Raw genomic sequence first — 15,674 nt, 5'->3', positions numbered from 1 at the left:
AAAAGAAAACAAAAGATGCAGTTACAACACTACACCGTGCATAGGTAGTATTTAAATGAAGCACCAGAACATGATCCAGACAACCCCGACCTTCCCTTCCCACAAAATGTCAGTTTGAGAATGTGTGAACTGACAACTGGAAAGTGAGGATCTTTTGATTCTAAAAGATCAATTTAAGTAGCTAAAGCTTAACCAGCAAAATATATGCGGACTGTTCTGAATCCCAAGAAGGAACTGTGTTGTGCTCTCCTCTCCCACTTAAATTTTGAAAAAAAGGTTGGGGTGAGCAGAGAAAGGATTCAGGACAGTCCCTGGTTTTTATTTGTGCCTGTAATTCTTTTTGTGTTTCCAATTTGTTGCTTCTCTAGGAAAAATATAGGATAAGAAAATCAAGGTCATCGCCAAATTTAGCATGCTCATAGCAGGAATGGCTAGAATCAGTAGGGGAAAAAAAATTAGTGAGTTTTATGATGACTGGATCACCCTTCTCTGAGCCTAAAACAAAGAACTTCAGAGACATGGTACAGAGAGAAGGATAGTTTTAGACATGATGGAGCAGATCAGTCTGTTCCTTCTCTACTACTGAAACCTGCAAAACGGAATACAAGAGAAAATGTGCTGACTCCTTATGCAAAAGAGAAGCTCCACGTTGAAATGTATAGTAGAGCAAGAATGGGGAACCTGCTGCACCTCTGACGAAAACCAACGGAATTGGAGCCACTCCCGCCCTCCAGCCAGAGGACAAACGACACGGAGACAGCTCCACACTACCATCAAACACGAGTGTGTATGTGTGTGTGTGTGTGCGCACACATATATGCATTTGTGGACTTTCTCATTCACTACCCAACTGCAGGAAGACACATGTTCTCTAAAACCCTCACATTAAGCAACAAGAGCCATACAGACCTCATTTCCTTTAGTCCTTCTGCCTCTATGACCTGCAGAATCTGTTTGGGTGTCATTGGAGCATCTGAATAGTTTTCCAGTACCTGAAGAAATATAAATGTTCTGATTTCAGTGTGCAGTTCCCATTTATATTCATCACTATATAACATGGGCTACAATTCTGCTATGAGGTACCACTGCTGACATCTTAGTTTTTCCACAGTCAAAATTACTTCTGAAACCAAATTACACATATATCTAACTAGGTGCTGAAAGTGACTGCAATTAGAAGAAATACTCTAATTTTCAATTCTGAAAATACACATCCTTTTAGCATCCATGTTATGGTATGTGGGGCCTTCCCAACTTTTAATTGCCACTTAACCTGATGCTGTTAATACAGCTAAACTAGAGAATACATAGCACTATAAATTTTAAGACAGAACTGCATTCAGGCTTTCCTTCCCAAGTAAGTTTGATTAGTTACAATATTTTTATCTTTCGGGGGGTGGGCGCGGCTTGGCTTGCAGGATTAGTTTCCCAACCAGGGATTGAATCTGGACACTCAGCAGTGAAATGATGGAGCCCTAACCACTGGACCGCCAGAGAAGTCCAGGTACCTGTATTTTTTCAATGATGACTTTTGCCACTGGGTTGTGGAATTCTGGTGTTAATTAGTACAGGACAATTTGCCTTTCAGCAATACAATGCTACGATTCTTTATGACTGGTGCAACCAAAACAAGGAGAAATGGAACATCCCATTTATATTAGTGACATCTATAATTAAGCCCCAGCAACAATGTCTTAGTGAGCAACCAGAGCTCTCTCACTTGAACAAGCTGAGTTGTTTTAGAAATGTTATCCTTTTCAGGGAGGAAAAAAGACAGGCTGTCAGTATCTCTGTACCATCTCTAGCAATGCAGCTGCTGAGGTTACACCAAACCACACCAACATCTTACAGTCATTTAACGGCCCTAACAAAGTACTGCATGGCTGTGTCACAGATAAAATGCAAAGCAAGAAGCCTAACAGGACTGCTGCGAAGGTTCTCTCTGTGGAAGAACACGAGTTCGACGTGATAAAGAAGCCAAGTTTTGGAGAAGCAGGTGCTCATATAAAAGCCCTATTTCCTCTGGTCCCATTCTTAATCTCTCTGTTCAGTGTTTACATTCTCCTTGGGTATCATTATCATCTCTCACAGTTTCAACACTACCAAAATACGGAATTAACTCCCAAATCTCGACCTCTTGCCTGGATTTCTCCCTAAGCTTCAGGCCCCAGATATTCAGTTCGGAGCTGGACATCCCTCATGATCATCTCCTCTCTTCTGATATTCCTCTCCTTGGTTGGCAGTCTGTCTCATCATCTAATTTGGAAACCAAGGCATCATCCTTCACGCTCACCTGTCCCCCAGTTCTCCCAGCCAGTTTCTTTCCTTAAAAAAAAAAAACTTTTTTTTACTTTATTTATTTGGCTTCACCAAGTCTTAGTAGCAGCACTCTAGATCTTGAGTTGCAGCATGCAAATTCTTAACTGCAGCATGTGTGATCAAGTTCCCTGACCAGGAGCCGAAACTGGGCCACCTGCATTGTGAGTGCGAGGTCTTGGAGCCACTGGACCACCAGGGAAGTACCCCCTACAGCCAGTTTCTGACCCGACTTGACACAACAGCCTCTTCTCTAACATCCCTGCTTTCCTCAAATTCATTCTTACTCCGCTGCCATCCTTCATTCAACAAATACATGAACTACTCTGTGCTAGGAACAGTTTTAGACATTCATCAGTAAAAAAGACCACAGCTCTGCAGAACTTAACCTGCTATATAGCCTGAGGTCAGTCCAACAAAATAAACGGGCCCTCATCACTTTCCGCATTAAAGTCCTTCGACAGCAACCTATTTCCATACAGCGAAAGCTGAAGCTCCAGAGAGGCCACTGGCCCACTAGGAAAGCATGGGTTTTAAAAGCAAACAGACATGGTTTTAAAAATTCAAATTCTGGTCTTCTAAAGCTGGGCAAAGAGTTGTGCGGCAAAGAGTTGGACACAACTTGGCGACTGAACAACAAAAAAACCTGGGCAAGTTACCTACCCGCCCTGAGTCTAGGTTTCCTCACTTGTGAAGGAAGGATACTGAGGCCTTCTTCTCAGAGTTGTTGCAGAGATAACAGAGTAAGTGCCTACAGTGCCAGAGACAAAGGAAGTGTGTGCTGGCCAGACCCTCACAATCTGGTCTCTGCCTGGCTCTCTGATACTCCACAAACTTTACGTTCCAGTAACTACGTGCAGCTCTACCCAATTCCCACACTCTCCACCCTGCAGATAAACACACACACACACTCTATTTTTTGTTTCCAGCTCCTGCTTATGTCCTCTGTGAGGAGTCTAACTCCTACTCACCCTTCAAGATTCAGTTCGGAAAGCACCTTCCTCCAGGAAGGCTTCTCTACCCTCTGCCAGATAGTTAAGCATCTTGTTTCAGTGCCCCATAGTTGCACAACACATATAATTCATCTTCCAAAGCAGGACACTTGAGAGTAAAAGGAGGAACAATTCATAATTATGCCTAGACAGTAAGCAGAAATCAGGATGTCTATTACCATTTATACATCTATGCTGGCACTTACCATGCTTGTAATGAAATTCTACCCACCTGTTAGAGAAGGGTTGGACCTTCTCTAACCCAAGAAAAACCATAAGCTCCTCAAGGGCAGACCTTATCCATCTCTTTAATTCCAAGAACCTAACTGCCAAGTTAAGCAGCACTGATGAACAAACCCACAATACAAGCTACTAATGTTCACTGCCACAGATATGACTTCTTTGATACTAACTGTGAGATGAGCTAGTAACTTTTTTCACAGTATTAAGAAGCATGACTCAAAAATTAGTTAACAATTATTTAAACAGCAGTCAGGAAGAGCCTGAGACTCTTAAGACAGAGGAAACAGAATCTCTATAGGGAAGTTACATCAAAAGATACAGGGTATTCACTTTTATTAAAACTATATGCCTTCAGCTTTTAGTGTAAGAACAATTCAGCAGTGTTCTATCCCCACCCTGTCTTTCTAGAGCATACAAAAAAGTATCTCTTCTCCAACTTCAAAGGGGGAAAAAATGTTTGATGTAAGAATGGTCAGTCATGAATCAAAGTGAAAGATAAAGCATGCAATGAAGTTTCTCAAAGCCAGGGAGAATCCATTTAAAGGCATTCAATCTAAAGGGAAATCCACTCAGCTATTTCTCCCAAACAAATTGTTTCTAACAAGCAGGAGAATTTAGACCCACCCAACCACCTAAAGTCTACTCCCTACATCTAGGAAAAACAATACTAGCAAGTGTTAGAAAGAATATCTACTTCTCAACAACATAATTAACAGCTGCAAAAATCAATCTCCTGGGATTTACTACACTACTGAAATAGTCCAGAAGTCTCTTCTTTCCTACCAGTATAGCTTAAAAACGGTTCCTGGTATCATTTTAACCACCAAACTGAGCAAGGTCGGGAGCAATATGTAACCGCCCCCAAGCGAGTGCATCTTGATTGCCACAGCAAGCACTCCAAATTCACCTGTCCAAAGAGTACTTAGAACTAATCTACCCTCCTACCGTTACAGCTCACTCCTCTCTATCCAGTGTAAGCACCCACAAACTCTCCAGCACGTGGTTTGTTAAAGCAAATTTTTTTTTTCCAAATGAGCAGAGAAATCTTAAGAGCTCCCCCTCACCCACCAACTGGTCCATCCAAAGGGACAGAAAATCCTAAACAAAAAACAATAAAAGATATACAAAACTACACACCATATTCCCACAAGTCATCTTGCAAGAGTTTTAGAGCATAAGTAATTCCCAGTAGGAAATACTATTTTTTAACGAAGAATCATAAAAGAAAAAGAACTTACTGGGGACAAACTGGCATGAACTGAGCCAATGATAAAACAGAAATAGCAACCTGGAACTGGACTGTAGATCACAGTAAACTCAAGACTATAAAGAGGCGTAATAGTGGACCCCTGAATTCCCAGAGTCCTTCAACTAGGAAGAGCCAACGGAGCTTTAAGACAGGCAGATTTTAGAATTCTGTCAGGACATAAATAACACAGGATTTAAAGGTACTTTCACCTACCTCTAACAAGTAAAAACTCTGGCAAGCAAATTTCCTTTTGGTGCCCAGAGTCATAAACACCTGCAGAACAGAAACTCAGAGGAGAATTTCAATGAACAGCCAGCCTCAACCTCCAGGAGAAAGCGAGCACGTCCCACTACTCTCCCCTAGGCCTAAATCTGTTTCCGGGTGAAGCAATGCTGGAGAAATACTCAAACTTCGAAGAGATCCTGAAAGCTAACCAAAGGTTCCAAATTTGACTGCATCTGAAAAACATACTTAAGTACTTCAAAATATGCCAAACCCAAACAAAGTAACTGAAGCACAAAACTTCAACATACAAACTAATTGCTACTTCCATTTCTTGGGCAAAAAAGGTCTGAGAAAGACGATCAGGTACACCAGTGAAATTTCTCCTACACACCAAACAGCATTCCCTCTTTTAAGTCAATAACTGAGTTTTAAGGCTCCAAGAAAGGAGAGTGTACCACAGATTTGTAAAAACCTCCAACACATATTCATCTTTTTTGCTCAACACCTCTGAGGCAGGAACCTCACTTCCCAATAAAATTAAAGATTAGAAGGCTGAGCTTCATTCATCATTAAAAGTGAATTACAGCAATTACATATAAACTACAGGGTGTCAAGACACAAGGATGCTATCTACACTATAACCCTGCTTTGTGACAGTTCTAAGAAGTGACATCTCTGAGACAAGTTTAACCTGTTACTACTGTCACCAGCAAGATTTTATAAGAACATGTCTCGAAGTGTCTTCACTTTTTGGGTGCAAATCCAGAGGAATATATTTCACTTGCAAGTCCTCTGACATTTTAGGACAACAGAAGATTCACAACAACCGCATTACCAGGCAGCTTCAAATACTCAAATTACTCTCTCCTTTGCTAAATCCTCAGTGGGCAGTATCTTCAAACAGAGACACCTGGTCTTTGTCCGACACTTCATGTATACATGCAAGAGGACACTAAAGAATAGAGAACACACACACACATTCTTTACAAAGTGTAGTTAGCTGTCTGCAGACTGCCTATCTTCGAGCTAGCTTGTGGACTCGGGTCAGCAGATCTCAAAGTGTGGTCCTGGGTCACCTGCATTACAACCAACTTGAGAAGCTGGTCAAAATGAAGATACTCAGGTTCTACTCCAGAATTTCATCAGACTCAGTAGGTCTTTAAGTAGGGCCCTAGGATGAACATTCTTAACAACCCCCCCAGGTGCCCCCACAGGACACTAAAGTTTGAGAACCAAGGCTCAGGGTTCAGGCTGGGAGTGAGCCTTTGCTTCCCTCCACACACCGGTTTAGATTGCGAAAGCTCAAAATGCCACTCGCGTCCTTCAGACTGAGGGGGCTCTTTCCCATCCCTAGTCAAACGCACCACCCCACTGCCCACCAGGAAGCGAGGGAGGAGCTTCCGACCCTTCCCGGAAACCTAACTCCCCCGAGTGCACAAACGAAGCTTCCCCAGACCCCCTAGACGCTGCCAAATAGTGGGGGAGGGGAGGCTGGGGCCCCGCCGCCCAGAGGAGGAGGAGCCGGCCCGCCGGCTCGCCCCTCCGCAGGAATTTGGGGGGGTGGGGGGGGGGCGTGCAGAAAAAGGCGCCACATCCGACCCGGCGGGGGACCTCTCCCCACCAAATGCCTTAGGGGGTTGTCCCGTTCCGGGAGGAAGGTGGCCCGCCCCCTCCTGCAGTGGGCAGGGCTTCGCCCCTCCCCCTCCCTGTGGGGGGTGCTCGGCGAGCCCACCCCTCACAACCCCCACCGAGCCCCCCTCGGCGGCTAGCCTCACCAGGCGCGCGGCCTCGGCCCACGTGCGCTCCTTCTTCCTCTTCTGTTTGTCCTTCATCCTCTTCCTCCCCGGCGGCGGCGGCAGCTCCACGCGGGACCTCCGGGCGGGGCGGGCGGCGGCGCGGGGCTGGGGCGGCGGCAGCGGCGGGGGGCGCGTGGCGGCGGCGACGCGCGAGGACTCGGGTGCGGCCGGGGAGAGGGGGCGGGCGCGCGGGTACCGGCTGGCGCGAGACCCGGCGCGAGGGCGGCGGTGGGGGAGGGGTGGCTGCTCCACGCGCCCGCGCTGCGTCAGTCGCCCGCGGCGGCGGCGGCGGCGACGAAGGCAGTAGCCCCGCGATCGCTAAGGAATGCGGCGGCTCCGCATAACCACGGGGTCAGAGGTCACGGCTCCGGCCTCCGCTTTCCCGCTCTGCTAAGAGGACAAGACCCGACTGGCGGCGGGGCGGGAAGGCGAGAATCGGCTTTCCCCTCGGCGCCCGGGTGTATGCGTGTCTGCCGTGGGTGTGTGTGAGTGTGTGTGAAGAGTGAGGAGGGGGAGTGTGGGGTTTTTTTTTTTTTTTTTTTTTTTGAACAAAAACAAACCGAAAGGGCGGCTGGGAGTCGTAGTCCCGGCTGCCTCTCTGGCCTCCCCCGCTCCGGAAGAATATGGCTGCAGGAAACTCTTGGACCACACTTCCCGACGTGCCCCGCGTCCCGTCTTTTCCGCCCTCCCCTCCTTTCCTCCTCCCCGCGCAGAGCTCGGTAGGGAATGGGGGACGGGCAGTCGTTCGGGGAAGGGGCTGGGCGAGTCTCGCGAGGTGCGGGAACTGGTTGGGGGCCCGAGGCATTGTGGGAGGTGATGCTGGGAAGGGGCGGTGGCCGGCTGCCCTCCTACCCCGAGCTATGTTTAACCCCTTCGGCGCGTCTCGTCTTCGGGCCGACGCGCGGCTAAGGGTGGGAATAGAGAACTGGTAGCTCGACTCCCAGCGCCCACTTTTCCCCCTCTCCGCCTAAGCTGTTCTCACTGACACTTCTTGTAGGTGACTAGACACAGGACTTTCCCTTTTGGTCCTCCCCTAAATGACTCACCGCCGCATAATAATGAGACAGAAGACTTATACCAGTAAAACGGTTATTGCACGATTGATGGACTTAAACAGTTCCCCATTTCCTCCTGTGCTTTCATGCCGCTCTACGTTTGCAGAAGCTGCACCCGCAGCCTACAGCATTCTTACCACCTGGTGAACTTGATGATAAGATTACTGGTAGTGTAAAGAACTTGGACTTTGGGGCCATACTTACCAGAATGCACCTGAGACCTTTTTAAAAGCACTATCCCAGAGGGAACACAGAACATGGAGTCAAAAGAACCTTGAGCCGAATCCTGGCTGAACCATTCCGTGGCTATCACAGTATTTTTGAGATGAGAATCAGCGCAAAACACCTGGCAGGTTGGAAGAGGGCGTGCGGGGGAACCCTGACATTCAGTTCAGTTCAGTTCAGTCGCTCAGTCGTGTCCGACTCTGCGACCCCATGAATCACAGCACGCCAGGCCTCCCTGTCCATCACCAACTCCCGGAGTTCACCCAGACTCAAGTCCATCGAGTCAGTGATGCCATCCAGCCATCTTAGGTACGTATAATTTGGCTCCTGGCACAGAGTGTTTAATAATTGGTACAGGCTAAGAGACAATGAGCAACATACTTACCCTCTCCAAGCTTTGGTTGCAGAAGCATGAAATGAAATGAGGTTCAGAGTACCCAACACATAGGTTCTCTGTGCCTATTTATTGAATCAGTCAACTGTCCAGAAACGTCACTAAAATCAGTCCTAAACTGGATAATGACCAATTCTTTAAAATTAGAGAGGAGGTGTCACTGGTCACATTTGAAAGGATTCTCGCAGTGAGGAAGCACACCTTCCACTCCCTGGTGTTAGCACATGGGAGAGCCAGTGATGAGGGAAGATAAACAGGGTGCTGCCCACGTGGAACACCATGGAGTTCAGTGCTCCTCCTTCAAATTCTCATCACACAGGAGGCTTTCAGGTCCAGTCGGACACGACTGAGCGACTTCACTTTCACTTTTCACTTTCATGCACTGGAGAAGGAAATGGCAACCCACTCCAGTGTTCTTGCCTGGAGAATCCCAGGGACGGGGGAGCCTGGTGGGCTTCCGTCTATGGGGTCACACAGAGTCGGACACGACTGAAGTGACTTAGCAGCAGCAGCAGCAAACAAAATCCTGCAAGGTAAAATAAGGCATGGTTTTGTTGGGGGTGTTTTGGCTGCACCACATGGCATGTGGGATCTTAGTTCCCTGACTATGGAACCTGTGCACCTTGAAGTGGAAGCACAGAGTCCTAATCACTAGACTGCCAGGGAATTCCTAAGCATGTTTTCTAATCTTCTGTCCCCTTCTAACTTCACCCCAATGGGGGGAAAGAAGAACCCCACTTCCATGATGAAAAAAAGTGTTTGACCCAACTTTTCACAAAAGGGTGATGGTGGTGGTAGTGGTTTAATGTATAACCTTTGACAGGTCATTTGGCGTGTTTAAAATCTTTTCTTGAGTAGCTTCATCCCACTACCACCCCTGCGCCCCTGATCTCCAGGGAGTCGCTGCTGCTGCTGCTGCTGCTGCTAAGTTGCTTCAGTCGTGTCCGACTCTGTGCAACCCCAAAGATGGCAGCCCACCAGGCTCTGCTGTCCCTGGGATTCTCCAGGCAAGAACACTGGAGTGGGTTGCCATTTCCTTCTCCAATGCATGAAAGTGAAAGTGAAATCACTCAGTCGTGCCTGACCCTCAGCGACCCCATGGACTGCAGCCCACCATGCTCCTCCGTCCATGGGATTTTCCAGGCAAGAGTACTGGAGTGGGGTGCCATTGCCTTCTCCGAGGGAGCCACTAGAGAAGATTTATTCTAAAATGTACATGTTTAGTATAGGCACTGTGGTTGGCAGAATAATGCTCTTGTTGCCTGCCTGCCGAAAAAAAGAAAAACTATGCTCAGTCCCTGGAACCTGTGAATATGTTATATTCCATGGTAAACAGGACATTGCGGATGGAATTAAGGACCGTAAAATAGGGAGATTATCCTGGATTATATTGGTGAACCCAGTGTAATCACATGGACCCTTGTAGGCAAAACAGATGCCTTGGAGAGAAACGGCAGAAAAGAATCAGATTGGAAGCTTGAGAGGAAGTCAACCCACTGTTGCTGAAGGGGTCATGAGCCAGGGAATGTCAGAAGCCTTTAGAAGCAGAGAACAAAGCTCCGTCCACAAGTAATGGGACCTCAGTTCAACAGTCGTGGGGGACTGAGATTTCATAACCTGAATGAGCCTGGAAACATGTTTTCCCCACCTCCCATCTCTCATCCTGCAGAGAGAAGTCCAGTCCTGCTAACAGGCTGATTTTAGCCAGATCAGAGAACCAGCTGACCCACACAGTCCAGACTTGTGACCCATAGAAAGTGTAAGACAGAATGTTGTTTTAAACCACTAAACCTAGTAGCTTTTTAGAAAGCTAATGCAGGGACTGTGGAGATACCTAATTTTTTTCCTGGCTCAGTTGAGTCAAGCCACAGGGGAATCCAGATGTGAATGTTTCAAGGTCTCTGCCCTTGCAGAATCAAACAGAAACTAATGACAACATCATAGTTAAATGTGAAAGGAGTATGTTCAGAGGACTGCAAGACGTGTGTTAGAGAATTGGCTTTAGTCATTAAACCTTAAGTAGCTGTCATTTTTTTAAAAGTTAATGAGACTCATGAGTATATTCTATTGTCAGAAACACCAAAAACAAGCCTATATTTTTTTTGGGGGGGGGGGGTGTTTTTCTGTTTTATCACAGTACTTTTATTACAAAGTTTCTTTGAAGTCAACACAGGTGCCACAGGGCAGTATAAGATAAACAGGCCTGATATTCAGCCCTGCCCTGTTTGGGGATGAGTCAGTGTTTTCAAACTGCACAGTTAGGAGCGAAGCACACATTCAGGAATCCGAATAGCAAACCTACCACCAGCAAACCTAAGCATTCTCAAGAGGACACATGTACCCTAGGAACCTCACTAAGAGATAATGCATTGCCACTGACTTTGGATTTTGGCAGGCCTGGGTTTGAATCTTCTTGTAGTCATTCTCACAGCTGTGTGGTCTTGGTCAAGCTGTGAAACCTCTCAATGACTCAAGAGTCATCATTTGGATAATGGGGTACATAAACTCAAATGGGTAGAATTGGGATTAAGTGGGATCTTTGTAGAGAGATCACAACGGACTCACTGGAACACAGCAGACTCACTAAAGGCCATCAAGAAGGTTTGAGTCAGAAGTGTAAAAAGTGCCTCATTTTTATACTTCAGTGAACCAAGCCCTGGAACAGAGTTTGCCACACTGACACATGTTCTCTCCTAGTGATTCTATCCCCATTTTCAAATCAAGTTCAGAGAGGTCATATTATCTCCTTCAAGTCCCAGGGAGATAACACTGGCTAAACTTCCAACACAGCAGATGATTCACAAACGTGCACCCCTCCTGGTTTCCCCCCAGCCAGTTCATTTCTTTGTATGATTTTTGGTTTAGTGTCTCTGCTCTTGTTAGCATCTTCTTGGGTTCATCATCACACTTTCAACACCTGGCACAGTCTTGGCATGTGGTAGGCACTTAATCTGTGGAATTAATGACCTTACTCAATAATTACTGTATTGGACAAAATCCCTAAGTACTGTTTATGAGCCCTGTACAGTATTTGGAATCTGCCCAAGCAAACTGGTAAACAGGCAGGATTCACCCAAACATATCTATGCAAGCTGTAAAGATGCTTAGAGATGGGGACTTCATCACCACACCAATTCAGCTTACCTGCCTTTCACCATCATTTAAATCCATTCCTGTTTTTCAGTCTCCCATGAAGCTGAAAAAGGTGTTTAAATCCCAATTGTTAATATTGGTTACTTCTGGTTTGTAAGACTACATTCAACTGGGGGGAGAGTGGGTTTTACAAAGTATTACATTTTTTTTACTTGAAAAAAAATTTTTTTAATGTATTTGGCTGTGTTGAGTCTTAGTTGCAGCATGTGGGATCTTTATTGCTGCTGGCAGGCTCTCTATTTGCCAAACTTGGGCTCCAGAGTGCCTGGGCTCAGTTGCTCTGAGGCATTTGGGATCTTAGTTCCCCATCTAGGGATTGAAACTGCGGCCTGCATTGGAAGGCAGAGTCTTAATCACTAGACCACCAGGGGAACTCCCGAAAAAAACTATTTCTCATCTAAACCACAAAACAGAGCATTTAGATTAAGGTGGCAGATCTCATGTTTTTCACTTCCTTACAGTTGTCTGTAGTTTCCAAATCTTCTAGAATGAGTATGTGGTACTCATACTCATTTGAGTATGAAGAAAAAGTAAAGTTTTTCATGCTTAACAATGTAAGAACACCTTTTTTTTTTTTTTGGCCGAGCTGTGCAACTTATAGGATTTGGGATCTCGGTTTCCTGACCAGGGATTGGACCCAGGCCCCTGCAGTGGAAACACAGAGTCCTAACCAGTGAACTGACAGGGAACTCCCAATAATACATCTTTCCATTTTACTTTAGGGACTTTCCTGATGGCTCAGTTGGTAAAGAATTCACCTGCAATGCAAGAGACCTGGGTTCGATCCCTGAGTCGGGAAGATCCCCTGAAGAAGGAAAATGGCAACCCAGTCCAGTATCCTTGCCTGGAAAATCCTGTGGACAGAGGAGCCTGGTGGGTTACAGTCCGCGTGGTCATAAGAGTCTGACACAATTGAGCAGCTAAACCACCATTACTTTGCTTTAAAAGATCTTTGGGATCCCCTCCTAAAATGGCTTCAAAGGATGACCTGAGTGATTTTTTACCAAAATTGTAGATAAGAACAGCATACTGCCTAATTCTTTAAAATTTTCAGGTGGAGATTTCAGGACCCCACGAAGGAACCCATCCCAGTTTTCAGTCTCTTTAATGCCAGAGAGTTGTACCCATATCTACCATAAATCTTTTTCATCTTAATTTAAGCCATTTCCTCCATTCTTTCCTCTGTGAAAAAGGAAAATAAACTTTTAAAGTGCATTTTGACACCAAAATTGTCAGAGTGGTGCTAATTTGTTGAGACTGGTAGATGAGCTGGTTAGTTCTTCATTTGCTATTATTTTGTACTGAAAACATTAACTTACACACTGCACCAAATGGCTTTTCTTCCTCCTCCTCTTTATTGATTGCTAATAATCGAATGTGAAGTCCAGGGCTTGGATAAATGGCTTTCACAGGCCTTAACTCTTGAGTAGCACAATTACCATGTGAGCTGAGTGAGAAAACTGGCAGGGCCAGTAAAGTGAAGGAACTTTCCCAAGATCACACAGTTGTCAGTGGAGTCAAGATTTAAACCGACAGCTCCTCATTCCAAATTCCTTCTAAGGCACTGTGGTAGCCAGCCTCCAAAATGGCCCCCAGTGATTCCCAGCCCTGACATTCACATCTGTTTTAGTCCCTCCTATTCTGAATAGGGCTGAACTGTGAAACCAACTGGGTGCTTTGGAAACGGCCGTGTGTGGCTTCTGGGGTTCGGTCATAAAAGACACTGCAGCTTCTGCCTTGTTCGCTCAGATCATAAGCTCTAGGGGAGGCCAGGCACCGTGTCATGAGGACACTCAGGCAGCCATACGGAGAGGTGACGTCTACACCGCAGGTAGCCCCAGACAAGCTTTCAAATGACTTCAGCCCTGACTAACATCTCGAGAGATCAATCTCATAAAAGATCCACAGCCAGGATAACCCAAACAAGCTTCTCCTGGATTCCTGACCCACAGAAACAGTCAGATAATGTACATTGTTTTGGTCAGATAATGTTCATTGTCTTAACTCCCTAAATTCTGAGGTCATCTGATACACAGCAATACATAGCAATAGACAACTCAGAAAATGCCTTCCTCCTGCTTAGCTTGTACATTTTGTGAAATTTAAAAATCAAGGAACCATCCTTCCAGAAAAACTTATACCTATTTAAACAAAATTCTTTATAGAATTTTAACATGTGTCCAGACCCTCTGAAGCCAACATGGTGATACTAATCACAGTATTCACCTTTCCCTGAAGGCTCAGAGAAATAAAACACTTGTCCCACCTCTGGAGCTGCTAACATGCCAGAGCCAGGATTGAAACCCAAGTAACCCAGCTTTCCCTGGAGAAGGAAATGGCAACCCACTCCATTATTCTTGCCTGGAAAATTCCATGGACAGAGGAGCCTGGCGGGCTACAGTTCATGGGGTCGCAGAGTCCGACATGACTGAGCGACTGAGCACAGCCCAGCTTTGCACATGGCTCACACTCTGCCAGCTTGCTCCTCTGCTCTCAGAGCCCTAGGTTCAGAACCACTGCTCTAAGCTAACTAACCCCACCCCTTCTCTTCTTTCTGTACTCTGCCCTTTTATTTATAGAAGTTGCCTTTCTCTGACCCCATTTTAATTGCAGTTCCTAAGTGATCCATTGTATATTAGTTCCCACCAGAGAGACAAGAGTCAAGGTCACTGACTCTGAGGGCCCCCTGGTCTGATGGGATCATACACATGGAAACATAACTATACACGACCATCAATTTTGGAAAAGGATTCAGTAACAAACTCTGGGAAGGCAGACTTCACAGAGGTGGTGATACTCTGGTTCTTGAATGCCGAGAGAAAAAAGGAGAGGCTCAAGGGAATTCTTTGTAGAAGTGACAGTGAATATGATGGGCGCAGGGGATGGCAGCCTCCACATGTGTGAAAGTGCAAGTGTGTTCAGTTGGCGAGGGGGCCTAGCAGTTCAGTGGGGCAGGAGAAGACGAGGTCAAAGAGGTGGGCTGGGACCCAGTAGGGGGCAGGAGGGAGAGACAGGAGATAGATGCCCATGCTGAGGAGTTCTAATTGTCTCCTGTAACTCCCAAGAATCAACAGAGCTCTGATTAGAGCTCAGATACTGGCTCTTACCCAACCCTGTGGCCCCAGACCTAACAGCATAGGACCTGACACAGAGCAGATGCTCTTTGCTGAATGGATTTATTCAAGGAGGCCTGGGTGCTAACACTAGTCTGCCCTGGAGAGGGAACATGTTGGGTGCAGAGTCGTCCTGGGCTGCTCCTGGAATATTTCTTCAGCAAGGCTTTTCCTGCTGCTCTGTACTCAACTAAGTCCTTTACATTCCCATAGCACCCAAAACTCCCTTCAAAATGTAATGAGGAAAAATATTTAATGTAATTCACTCTTGACCCTAATGATGACTTCCTCAATGTCTGCTCCCAAATTAGACTGTCAGCCAGATGAGGTCAGGGACTGCCGGACTATTTGCTGCCCTGCCCTGTGTCCTAGAAGAGAGGCTCTTCTATTCCAGAAAAGAGTAATACAGCATGGGGCACCTTCTTTAAGTGGCATTGGTAAGTCTGTACTGATACAAGCCCTGTGCTGAGCCCTGGGGACTAACAGCCCAATTAGACACAGTTTCTGCATCAGAGAGATGGATTTCAAGTGACAGAAAACCAAGGGATGGAAACCTGGGGTGCTCCCAGAGCTGAGAGAAGGGAATGTCTCAAAGCTGATACTGTGCAGGGAGAAATTATCCCCCACAACAATTATAGCTACTTTGGGTGCAACATAAACATTTAAAAATGAATGACCAGATATAGAAAACAGACCAGTGGTTGCCAGAGGCAGGGTAGACAAAATGGGTAAAAGTGATCAAAAAGTACAAAGTTCCAATAAAGTAAGTCCTGGGGATATAAGGCACAGCATGGCGACGATAGTTAATAATACTGTATTGTATATTTGGAAGTTGCGAAGAGAATAGGTCTTAAAAGTTCTCATCACAAGAAAAAAGATGAATCATATAGTGAGAGATGTTAACTAGACCCTC

General features: G+C 46.0%; 1 protein-coding gene and 1 long non-coding RNA gene across 5 annotated transcripts in view; one reads left to right on the top strand and one right to left on the bottom strand.

The window, feature by feature from the left end:
* ASXL1 (ASXL transcriptional regulator 1) overlaps nt 1–7,328 on the bottom strand; it is a 64,430-nt gene extending 57,102 nt beyond the window's left edge. For 2 of the 4 annotated variants that reach the window (XM_070801482.1, XM_070801485.1), the window contains exons 1-2: nt 6,801–7,293; nt 910–992 (exon numbers count right to left, since the gene is read on the bottom strand). In XM_070801482.1, coding sequence (XP_070657583.1) covers nt 910–992; nt 6,801–6,857 — 140 coding nt within the window. In that variant the 5' untranslated portion in view covers nt 6,858–7,293. Of the gene's footprint in view, nt 1–909; nt 993–5,013; nt 6,551–6,800 lie in introns of those variants that run through there. The other 2 variants (XM_070801486.1, XM_070801483.1) reach the window with 2 other exon arrangements.
* LOC139186556 (uncharacterized) lies at nt 7,323–12,912 on the top strand. Its single transcript, XR_011570179.1, has 3 exons — nt 7,323–7,540; nt 7,819–8,410; nt 12,371–12,912. It is a non-coding gene; the product is annotated as an uncharacterized lncRNA (long non-coding RNA).
* Nucleotides 12,913–15,674: the final 2,762 nt, after the last annotated feature.

The sequence above is a fragment of the Bos indicus genome, chromosome 13 (assembly GCF_029378745.1).
Source record: "Bos indicus isolate NIAB-ARS_2022 breed Sahiwal x Tharparkar chromosome 13, NIAB-ARS_B.indTharparkar_mat_pri_1.0, whole genome shotgun sequence".
In the NCBI taxonomy this organism is placed as follows: Eukaryota; Metazoa; Chordata; class Mammalia; order Artiodactyla; family Bovidae; genus Bos; species Bos indicus.
The sequence above is the reverse complement of the archived record's forward strand: the minus strand, read 5'-3'. Positions and strand labels throughout refer to the sequence as shown.